Here is a 12,524-nt window from a genome sequence, read left to right as displayed (position 1 = left end):
CAGTCAAACAACTGCTACCTGATCACTGTTGGGAATATTGAAATAATTTGCGGTGAAATTGAAAGCATACTTCAATTCAAGGAATTTATTATCACAGCTCTCTTGCAAAACAAAATCTAATAAAAGCAGTGTTTCCATTTAGAGTGTCGAATGTGAAAATGAGGGCAACAAAATGAACAATAAAGGAGAAAAATGTTTGGGTTTGGATTCCGAGCAGAAACCTCTAAATCACAAATAATGCTGCAGCTTTGAAGCAGAAACAACATTAGCATTGCTAGTAAACTGTTTAGCTAATAGAGTGATAACACTAGAATGAAGTTATTTTTATGGTCCCAACTGCTGCTGCTACTTTGACTTTATTTTAAAGTGTTTTTCCTGTAGTTTGTCACTTAACCTGCAGCTTTTAAACTTTGCAATTGAAATTAAAGAACTATTAAAACCTAAAGAAAAAGTAAAAATACTTCATATATATCTTTTCCTCCTCCCATCCACAGATTCTTTTGCTTTATATATATTTTCCTACTATGCACAGTCAGATGAAAAGAGAAGCTTTACCAGTTTAGAACAGAGCCCCTATTTGGAAAGTACAACACACTCTATTTAAACAAATGTTTTATTGTAAGTCACTTAATTCAAACATATCTTTAAATTTGAGTACAAATATTGTTCTTTAGAGGGTCTCAGTTTATTTTTAATAAAAGCCTCCTCATGCAAGCTAATATTCCACTAACCTTTAAAAACATTTTTGGGGATTTATTTTGTAGTCTTACGCAAAACTTCCACTGAAATCATTCAAGGTGCTAACTTGAAAAAAAAAATAATGTATTCCTGCTATATTTTACTTAAAGTCTCAGATGCCATATGATAAATGTTAAGTTTGTAACCAGACAGATCATAAAAATCCATTGTAACATAACCGCCTCCAAAATCAAATACAGAATTATACGCAAGGTTATGACTTCAGATGGAGAGTTACCAGAAAGACAAGATGAACTGTTTGCTAAGCTCTGCTGTCATAAAATGTCACATTCTGAAATGCCATACTGTAAAAAATATGTTCTGGTTCTTTAAGTGATACCTTGCAAACCTGCCTTGGAACTGAAAAGGCCTCCCCTGTTCTGCTCTCCTCATTACTGGGCAGCCTTGATAAAACGGTGGTGCATTACAGTGCAGGTCTAGCAGAGTCACAGGAGACACACACACCCCACAACAGAATCAGCTTTGCTGCCCTAACTTTCCTCTTGATGTTCAAGCTAAGATAGTATTTGGTTTTTGCTTCCACAGCTGAACTAAGAACTGTACTGCTTAGAGGGGAGGGAGGAACATACATGAAACATGAATATGCTTCTCAAATTTTCCACATTGCTTTGGAGTTACCTTCATAACTCTTTTCCTGGGAATCCTAAATGGACTACGCCAAAAATAAATGAAACCAATGTTAAACACTTATGGCATCTGTTACTAATATTTAGCATCTAGCCAGTGCAAGCTGCATGAACACCCTTCTGTAACTTACATCCTTTAAAGAGAGACAAGAGCAGCAACAATGACAATGTTTTCTTTCACACAGTGCTGTGAGGTTGCATGGTATCTGCCCCTACTATTCACCTTCAAACTCCAAAGGCAAGGCTCTTAAGGACATATTTGTACCTTAAAAATCTAGAAATAATTTTAGCCTACCACTTTTATGACAGAATCATAAAAAAGGACCTCTGGAGACCTTTGGAGTTTATCTCTGATTATTCCCATGTCCATGCCAATAGATTTTGATTGCAAATAATATTGTGAATTAATTATTAAAAACTTTATGCAATAGTCTATGTAATCTTTCCTAGAACTTCTTTACCCCCAGCCGTTTATCTTTCATGTTTAATGTGAATACTTCCTGCTGAAGTTTGAGTTCATTTTTGTTTTTGACTTATCCACCACAGCAACAGAGAACTTATTCTTTCCTTTTTCTCTGTGGCAAAATTTTAAGCATCTTAAGGCAATTTCTAGTTTCTAAACATATCTAGTTCTTTATATTTTCTCTCACACATCATATTTTCTAACCTGCGATGATGTTCACTGATATCCTCTGAGCACTTTAACAATTTTTTTCTTGAATGCCATTAACCAGAACTTGATGCTTAGGCTTTACTAGTGTTGGGTGGAAATAAAAGAGGTTGCTTTTTTCACTTTGCAGGCCATATCTATTCATATATGCAGATAGAGAACTAGAATTTCTCAACAAGAATATTGTTCCTGAACCATGTTCACCTGGCAATATGTTGTAAACAACAGACTCCTCTTTGAAGAATAGGTAACTAAGCACTTGTTCCTTGTTTGTTCAATTGATTGCTATTTTCAGTGTAAAACCTTACAGTTGACTTAAAAGTCAGATTGCAGCAGATTTGCAGATGTCATACTGCTGCATGATGTCCCCTTCAAATTTAGTGTTATCTTTATTTCCTTGCATAACTGATTCATTAATAGATTTAATAGAAAATGTTGAATCTGACCCTAATATATTTAACTTCCCACTTGCAGGAGAAAATTCCTTCATATGCTAACATTTATATTTAATAAATATAAATGTTTTCATAAAGCATCATGTTTTCATAAAGTAGACCTCTATTCAAAAATTACATTAGGTTTGTTTCAGAATGTGTGTGCCTACATGTGTTTTCTGTTCTAGGATCCTGAAAACAGAGATTCTGTTTGCCTAGTGTGATTTAAATCTTCTAGCCCATAAAACTTCCCTCTCCTGTGTCTTCTGCAATGCCAAACACTAATTCCTTCTGCTCTTTCTTCTCAGCAGTGGCTTATAGCTGGTGTCATGCATACAAATTCTGCTGGGAATAGGTGGGAGATCTACGAGGTTATCTGTGATTACTGCACTATTTCAGGTCACTGCATGAAAGAGTTACCTGCTCTGCCTCATGATATTGCCATGAGTCGCCTTGATAAGAATGTAATGAACATCATACAACACATTCATGAAGTCCTCCCGGGATACGGTTCTAGTTGGTCTTGAGTCATCTCCATAATGCTTCCAGGTGAAATCTGCCTGAGATGTCGTCCTGTTGGGACCTGGGTTACCATGATAGTATTCCCAGAACACAGTGCTTCTGCCTCTTTGGTCATCACCATAATATTCCCATTCATGCTGAAAGACAGAAACACAAAGGACAGATTAGTAATAATGTTCAAAAGAACCGCATGCTTAAGTTTTGGGCTAAAAAAAGCAGATGGAAATGTTACCTCTGTCATCTCTATCTCATGCCTTGTCAGCTGCCCAATCAGAGGGGCAGCCATGTGCCGGACAATAATTCTCGTATTTGTGGGAGGCCCGCCTCTTATGATGACTTGTGGGTAGTAAGTGGTAAAACCTGTCTCTTCTCGTGCTTCAAAGTAGATGGCATATTTCAGTTTCGCTCCGTAAGCCGTCAGCTAACAAAGCACAAAAAGAAATTTCATTTTCAATTAGCTAAAAATAAATTCCTGGGAAGGAGCTAGGTGTGCTCTGCACCTATGTGCAGCCTGATGAATGTAGGTGTGGTAGAAAATAGCACTATGTACTTGAGGAACTATCTGGGGACAAGGGCTATGTTCAAAAATACTCATCAACAATTTGTGATTATATTACACTAAAACCAATATGTTCTCTGTTTCCTTATACGCTCCTTGGTGTTCCCCCAAACCAAGAAATATCAAAAGTGCAAAATAAAACATCACAGAGGCGCATATCAACATCCAAAAGGAGGGTTATTTCAATCATTTTCTCCCATGTAAGGTACAAGTGTCAGGTATTTTCTGTTTAAAAAGGAGAGAAACAAAAAAATTGCAAGAGTGTTATATTAAATTTGTGCAGCTTAATTTTTCAAATAACATTTTAATGAGAAGTTTATCCTGCGGAGAAATATAACATAGATATTTACAGATATTAACACACAAAATATTGTTCATGTTACTTTCTGAATTTCCATAATAACAGAGCAAATAATTTTTAATAATGGAATAGCATTTATTTTCTTTTGAAGTACCTTCCACTGTGTGAAGACATGCTTATTGGGAGGGAAAAAAGACACTGTAAAATAGTAATATAAGATTAAAAGAAAAAAAATCCATGTCAGTAATCAGTGGAGTTTTAGGTTTACCTTTCGTCCCTCAAACTGCTCTGGAAGTCTCCAGTAAACAGGTTCTGACCGAAGATCCTGCATCACCTGTTCTATATTTGCTACTATTTCAGGAGGCTGGAATGCAATCCCTGAAAGAGTGCTACGCTGAAGCTTTTCATCCACCAGTGGCAGAATCATTTGCTCTGGCTTCAAGGTCACCTATGCATATTCAAAAAAATTGAGAAGAAAATTAACTTTATTTTTCCTCATGAAGTGTTAGTCTTTAAATTCTAGCTCTTTAAAAAATTACTTCTAGGTAATTTCATTTCACATCACGAGCAATTTGTCACAAAGAAGTCTTGCTACTCCTTCAGGTATGAACAGTGCTAATAATGACTTTCCCCTTGAGCCTTTTGCACCTTGTGCTCATGTTAACAAAGAATGTAGTAGCACTGGTTAAAATACTTTAATCAGCAAATGATTCCATGAATTTTATCAAAGTGATTTTCATAGTGCTATTTTAGTCGCAGGCCTCTTTTGTTCAGATTGTGAGAAATGTTACCTTACAAAGAGGCAGAGTTCTCATCACCAGTTATTATACATCATGGGAGCTGTGAAACACAGTGCCCCATCCCTTGATACGTCTATGCAATATTCAAGCTAAATGTCCTCCAGGCAATTTGCAGAGAGTGTGGCCTCAGTGAGGCTTTCTGTAACTCTAAATCCAGCTTTACTGAAAATATATGAGGATGCCACTTACATGCTTGTAATTTTCTTAGACTGGTTGACAAAGTCTCATTAGCATTATACTGAAATCATTATTTTGATCAAAAACTGTAGTAAGAGTCTGAGTAATTCTGTGCCAATGGAAATATCACAGGGAATGTGTGAACAGATGCAAAGGTATCAATATTGCTTTCTCCCAAAGAGTGAGGAAGACAAAGAAAACAAATGCAAGTAACAGTCATCCCATGAACAAACTGGTCATGAGATAGGAGTCAGGTAATGAGGAATCAACCAAGCCCTGTACTGTACTTTCAGTATCCTGGTATTTCCGTTTACAGCAGCATCTACGGACTGATCAGACATGGAAGCACTCTTAACATCACCAGCCCTAAGTGAGTTTTACTGAGTTTGTATCATAACTGTACTTTACTGTTTAATACTTTACATACCAAGAAAAGGGTCAACACATTTGAATTTCAGATCATTCATCAGCAATGCCTTGTTGTCATATAAGACAGGATTTGCTTGTTTAAACAAGTCTAATGTCATTTGAAGCACCTGAGAGTATCCAAAATAGCCACTAGCAGCTGGCAGAACACAGTCTCACTCAGTTTACAGTTCTGTATCAATTCTGGAATAGATCAGAGTACCAAGTACTAGATGGGACATGGACATACACTTCTTTAGATATGAGCATAAACACAAAAGGAAATTAATTAACAGAAACAAAATAATCAGGAGGTTTAAATTGTTTCTGCTTTGTGCAGCCACAAAGGTCAAAGCACAATTATCCTGAACTGTTGCTGTTAGGGAACTTGATTAAATTTTATAACTTGTCAGCCTTCTACAGCCTTTCATCTCCAGTCTAGCAGCATATGATGGGCAAAACTGAAATAATGAGAAAAACTGGGTCAGATCATAATAAATCACTTCATCCACTGGGAAGGGAAAGAGGTAGTACGGGATTGAACAATGAAGGGGAGAATAAGTGCTATCCATATTATATTAAGCAAGAGAGATTAACTTGATTTCAGCCTAAAGTATCCTTATCTAACTGATGCTTGTACATGACTAGTCTGGGGCTTTGGCTGATTTGCATTAGGCAGACATTCCCTCTATGGTTGGCATTCTTTCAAGCAGAGAGATGACTGACCATACATAGGGACAGAACTAATCATTTTCCATTAGAAATCTCTCCTCCAGAATGCAACTGAGGAGCATGGCAGCAGTCTCAATGCGTGTTTTGTGCTTGCTGTACAGATAAATGGAGACATCCAGTCTACCTTATTTATAAGTCCAGCATAGGTCTCAAGGCTCTCTTCCACAAACAGATAGATGGAGAGCTCTTTGTTTGCTCTGATGGATTGCACCTTTCTGTGCTTGAATTTAAATATAGCTTTGATAAGCTCTTTTTTAAAAATAAAAGAAAACCCCACCAAAACAGAAAAATCAACAAAGAAAATGAACAGATTAACTGAACTATGGGAAATTTATGCTGGACAACAAGCATCTGTGACCCTTGACTACACCTGGGTAAACCATATGTCATGTACCAGGGATTATGTTGCAATGCATTGGACCGCATAATTTCCCCACATGACTAGCTTGCCCTTTCTTGGGGTTTAATAGCTTTACTTTGGCTGGATGTCAGCTATCCTACCACTCATTTTCTTATCTACTTATTTCCTTTTAATGTCTTGACCCTGATTGTCTAATGGAACATATCGCTCTCACCACTCCTCAAAGCATAAAGAGGAAAGTGATTGCTTAAATGTTTGGCCGCTTTCTAGCCACCTCTCAGTGCCTGGCTAAAAGATCAGCCAGCAGGAAACAACATTATCGCATTACATGGCTCAGCAGTTTCCTACTCACCCACATGCGCATCAGCCCCCTTGCCTCGCTGCACTGGGTTGTCAGGCCAAAGCAGTAGCAACTGCTGCAGCCAAGTGGGTTTCTGGCAGAGAGACCAAATGTACCAGACTTGCACCTGTCACAGTGGACACCTTCCACATTAACCTGGAAGAGAGAGAATATTTTTAAAAGGCAAAAAAAAAAATCAAGTTTTATTTCAAGATAGCAATAGAAAAAGAAAATCATACTGTAATGATAATAACAGGGTACAGAGAGAAATAATAATAAGTGTTAGGAAATATTCAAGGAACTCTCCAGCTTCTTATCACGTGTGTATGCAAACATATGTAATTAATGTAATTAAGGCATTTGCATTTGTATCCACTGAGTACCTCTGAGCAATAGATGCTGACTTCGTGCTGAAAGTTGTAAGCACAGAAAAATTAAATGGCACTTTGGGCATGACATGCTCAATAACTGATTGATAAGATAAGAAAAATAAGTTGTTCTGAAATTGCCCATGTTAATCAAGCCTTCTTTTTAATAGGAATTAGCATTGACATGTTCAGATACTTAAGGTACAGCACTAAATGCTCTTGCCGAGAAATGTATTTTAATGGAAATTCTGTAGAGAAAAGCTTTCCCCTCTTCATGATTGTTTTCCACATCATTGAACAGTATTAACAAGGCTGAAATGTTTCACTGTTGTAATGTCAATGCTTTTATTTTCATTTTTCAATTAGTCCAAATAAAAAGCTATTCCAGATAGGGCAGATACACAATAATTTATGCAGAGCCTTTTAAAGCCATTTTCATACTGAAACCAAGGTATTAAAAAGAAAAAAAATCACCAATATGAAAGCACTGCTTGGTTTTTTCTCCCCACACACCTTTTTTGTTCTCTTGAGACAAGTCTGAGGAAGTCAATCTAAAAAAAATTAAACTTTCCAAAGCTTGTACATGAAATCAACATTATCCCTGAGGACTTACCAGTTTTAACCCTCATTTCCACATGTAACTCTATCAACAATTGTGCCTACACTGTATTTAGCTTAGATTTTGCTGCTTTTTGTCAGGGCTGACAATGAGGCTCCTGAGCCTTTGAAAGCTCATTTCTGCAGCTGTAATACCACGTTTAAATGGGAACAATTACCATTTTATGAAAATCTAGTTTCTTTAATGTATAACTCTTCCAAAAAAGTTACACAAAAGATTAACCAACCCTAGATTTAAATTTAACCTTAGATTAAAATTCTGGGGGAAAAAAATGCTTACTTAATTCAGTATTATTTGTCCATTTTCTCTCATAAACAGTGATTTTTACTTGCTTTGAATTTTGTTTCATGTCAATTGCACTTCCTTATCATTAATCATCAGCTAAATATATACTGTCCATTTGTGCTCAGAGAAACATAGAAGCAACTGTATTATTAGCCTTAAAATAATCAACAAAGAAACACTTTTATTTTAAAATGCCATCAATCTCAACTCTTTCTACTTCATGCTTACAAGAGCTACAAGAAAGGCAACAACCCAGAGAAGTTGTGGAGTCTCCTTTTCTGGAGATAGCAGTCCGGACAAAATCCTGATTCATGTGCTTGAGGGGACCCTGCTTGAGCAGTGAGGTGGGAGTGGATGACCTCCAGTGGTCCTTCCAACCCGACCCATTCTGTGACTGTGACATGCTGGACCTAATCCAGAAATTGAGCACCAAGATGGTTAGAGGGGCTGCTGCTTATCATGTATCAAGAGAGGCTGAAAAAATTGAGATACTTCAATTTCTGCATTTCAGAGGCTGACACAGGGCAAACAGCACTGAGTTTTATTCAGACAGTCCATGTGTTCAACTCACTTCAGTTTTCTTATGGTGTCATCCTCAAATGAACCAGTATTTGTGAAATGGAACATGATGTTTTCTGTTCAAATATACCAGAAAAATGGGAGGGTGGTCAAGCAGTTTGCACAAAGAGGTTGTGAAATCTCTCTCCATCCTTGGAAGTACTGCCTCAGGAATGTCTGTCACACAAGGCACTGGACTCCACAACCTCCATAATTCACTTCTAACCTAATTTGTTCTACAGTTCTGAGTCTTGAAACTCAGAATTAAGTGACTGATGCCCATTTAACAAAATAATTACCAGGCAATTCAATAATTTAAATTCATCCTTCCATTTTACTAGCTCTTTGTGTCAATACAGACCTAAAGAAGAAGAATGAGTCTAAATCACAGAGAGAACCTCTAGAGGTCACTTCTAAAAACCCCCTCCTAGAAGCAAGACTATTATGAATACTAGATCAGGTTACCCATGCCTCTTTCTAGCCAGTTCTTGAAAATCCCCTAGAATGGAGATTTCACATGTTCTGGATAAAGTGTACCAGTGCTGCATAACTCTGACTTTTTTTTCTGATGTCCAACCCAAAATTCCAAAGCTTCCACTTGCAGCTGTTGTCCCTTGTTACATCTTCTGACTGCTATTAGAAAGGACGATTCCATCAATTATTCTTTGAAGTGGCTATATAAGTTGTAATTATATTTCCTCTTATTAGCCTCTTTTTTTGGACTAAGAGAAAGTCCAGCCCTCTCAGTACATCCCCACAGATCATCTGCTGTGAGACTCTTCTCCAGATCCTCTCCAATTTCTCAACAACACTTTCAAATCAGGTTCTAAAACTGGACACCATTTTCGAGTGCAGTCTTACTAGCACCGACTATAGTAAGAGGAGAGCACTGAGTAGATAAGGCCTTTCCCCTGCTCGCCACGCTCTTTGTGATGTCCTACCTTGCAGCTGCATTGGCCCCTGTGCTCACTGCATCCAGCTCAGTGGGCAGTTTGCCTTATCTACCACGAGAGTATACGGCTGGTTAATCTTGTGCTTTCCAGCAGGATTGCCAATCAGGATTTTTCCTCCCAAAATGTACTGATTCTTCAGGCCATGACACTCCAATTAATGACCTTTCTATTTTCTCAGTCATCAGGCTTTTCAAGAACCCTCTAGACTGTAATTCTACTGTTCAGCATGTCGACCTTGACCTCCTCCAAGTCAACAGTATTTTCAAATGTGCTGATCATGAATTCTGTCATCTGTGTCGCTGATGAAGGTATTGGCTCTGGGATACTCTGCTTGCTGACTACCAACTGCATATCAAACCACTGATTACTGCCCTGTAAGCCCAACAATCCAGCCAACTCTCAAACAGCCTAAGTATGCTGTACTTCCAAGCACAATTCCAAATAAGAATGCTGCGGATGATGATGCCAAAAGTCTTTGCTTTAGTGATCCTGAATTGGATGCAGTCTACTCAGAACAGATACTACTGCAGTGAATTCTAGTCATGAAATTATGACTATTGACTCCCTCTAAGTCAATGTGCTTTGAATTAGCACTGTGGCATACTGTGATTACTGATGAGTTGGCTTTTATTGTGCCCAGTATCTGAACAAGAATTGTATTATGGGGATGAACTGGCAACAGTTCTGTAAGAACAGAAAGAAATAAAAAGTGGGGAAAAAAGCCTAAGAGGATGCTATCCTGGCAAGTGTCAGTATGTGAAAAAGCAACTGATAAGCACTTGAGTCTTTCTTCATGTTGGACTCCTCCCACATCAGTTCACAAATGCACTATGAAAACCAAGCAGATTGTTCTGCATATATTGTTTGAACAAGTAAGTGCAAGTGTCAATGAAATCTGAAATAAACTTCTCAGCAGTTATAAGATCAGTTTACAACCTTCATTGTCCTACCTTGCAGCTGCATTGGCCAGAATGATCAATGCATGAGCACTTCCCCTCTGTATCACAGCTCTGTGGATCCGTCCCAGTCAGGAAGCACTGACAAGCAACACAGTGTGGATAATTCCAGTAGCCAAACCTGCACTCAGTGCATTTTTCCCCAGAGAATTCAGGGCGGCAGAAGCAACAGCCTGTATTTAAGTCACACTGAGAACTTAGGGCTCCAATGAGGCTGCACTCACAGGGCTGAAAAGGAGAGAAACAAGGAGACAATTACAACTGTGCTTCTGAAAAAAAAAAAACAAACCAAAACCCAACCAAAAAGCAATTCACCTCTTTCAAGTATCTGTAAAAAAAATACAGCAGTGAATTTACACAGTCTAAAAATAACATATCTAAATTATAAGGCCAGCAATTTATTTTTATTCAACAAGGGTCAAGCATTAGCACTAAATACATTTACAACACTGGTGGGATTTTTTTCAATGGATATTACTTATCACTGATAAATCAGACATTGAAAAGAAATAAACCCAAATGGGTCAAGGACCTTGGAATACTTTGTGGACAAAAGTAACTCAGAAACTACAAGCACTCTCTAAAAAGTATTTTGTATGTAAATTCTCATGTACAGAACACTTTCCTAAAATTTGAATTGCTCAGGAGCAATTAGTTCAGTGGTTCCAGAGGAATCTAGTTCAATGTCTATTACTCATCTATCAGACAGGTAACTATACTCTTTGTACAAACAAGACTCCTAGACGACAGTAATTTACACAGTAAGGGCTAGAGATTTAGTCGTGATATATTTGGAAGAAAACTTGCTCACAGAGTAAGACTTGCACAGGCAAGTAAGGATAGAAATAGGTGATTTGCCAGGGTGTCTAGATATTCAACACAGAAGTAAGTAGCAGGGAAAACTGCAGACTTCCAAAGAACAGAAGAATCCCTCAGTGCTATTACTGTGGCAGCACTGCACAGTTAATACAGGACACTGGCTGTAATCACTGGTGTGACCAGAATATCATATGGAGAAGCTCAGCTTACAGAAGCAAACTCAGTGCCAGCAGCACAAGTTACCACAGTAACTGACATGGATAGACTTGCTAGAATTACAGACACAAAGCTGAAAAAGAGAGGAAGAAAACGTGGATTCAGTTTCTAAGCAAAACTGTTTATTACATGACTACTTAGAGGACCTTTCCTCTGATCTGAAAACACCATTTATAAAGAAAGTGAATATATACAGGAAATATACAGATGCAATCTTTACTGAATGCCAGAGAAACAATTTAACCACTCATTAAATATTAGTCTGCAAGATGACTTCCTAACCTAAAAAATAAAACCTTCTGACAGAAAGAACTTTGTACTACAAGATACATTTGAACACAAAGCTTAGACAGAAAATTGTTCACCATTTTCTGAAATAGCTTGGTGTGCAATATCAAAACCTAAATTACAATCAGATTCTCTGTTTGGTTTATGCAGTTTTCTGCAATGCTCTCTCTCCCAGACTTAAAACAGCCTCGGAAATCTTCTACAAAGACTGCAAGCAGGAGATTCACATCTCACTTTGCAGAAATTAGCTGCAACATACTGAAAGAGATGTGGGCTGATAGATCATCATTAATTTAGATGGTGCCATGGAACTGTCATACTAATGTGCTCACATAAAAGACAATCAGAGAATATACTCCAGAGCTCAAACAGAGGTCTTAAACCTCATTAGGCTGGTTTCAGAAGCCCAGAGTCTATATCACAGCAGCACCGCAGAGGTTTCACGGGAGTTTTTCATACATACAAAAAAGAAATCATTCTTGTCAATTTCTTTGCAGCCTGAGCTACCTGACTAACAGTCTTTAAAGAACAAGTATTAATGGTGTTTGACTATATTCCAAAAAGATACAGTTTTCTGAAGTAATTGTAGCAGTACTATAAATCCCTTATCATCAATGAGCACAGCAGGGAGGAAGAAGGCATTTGAACTTTGCACAATGTCCACTGTCACCAGTTTTCGACCTCAACCAAATACTGTGCCCCTCAACTCCAGGGCATTAACAACAGCTTTCATGGCCTCCTTGACATTGTATCATTGTTTTCCTATTTCTTCTCCC

At 37.8% G+C, this 12,524-nt stretch overlaps 1 protein-coding gene across 4 annotated transcripts in view; it reads right to left on the bottom strand.

The window, feature by feature from the left end:
- The window catches only part of LAMA2 (laminin subunit alpha 2), a 345,325-nt gene that overhangs the window by 104,984 nt on the left and 227,817 nt on the right, over positions 1-12,524 (bottom strand). For all 4 annotated transcript variants that reach the window (XM_048296906.1, XM_048296908.1, XM_048296907.1 and 1 more), the window contains exons 23-27: positions 10,420-10,653; positions 6,699-6,842; positions 4,140-4,319; positions 3,244-3,432; positions 2,910-3,148 (exon numbers count right to left, since the gene is read on the bottom strand). In XM_048296906.1, the coding sequence (XP_048152863.1) occupies positions 2,910-3,148; positions 3,244-3,432; positions 4,140-4,319; positions 6,699-6,842; positions 10,420-10,653 (986 nt within the window). The remainder of the gene's footprint in view (positions 1-2,909; positions 3,149-3,243; positions 3,433-4,139; positions 4,320-6,698; positions 6,843-10,419; positions 10,654-12,524) is intronic.

The sequence above is a fragment of the Corvus hawaiiensis genome, chromosome 3, assembly GCF_020740725.1.
Source record: "Corvus hawaiiensis isolate bCorHaw1 chromosome 3, bCorHaw1.pri.cur, whole genome shotgun sequence".
NCBI lineage: Eukaryota > Metazoa > Chordata > Aves > Passeriformes > Corvidae > Corvus > Corvus hawaiiensis.
The sequence above is the reverse complement of the archived record's forward strand: the minus strand, read 5'-3'. Positions and strand labels throughout refer to the sequence as shown.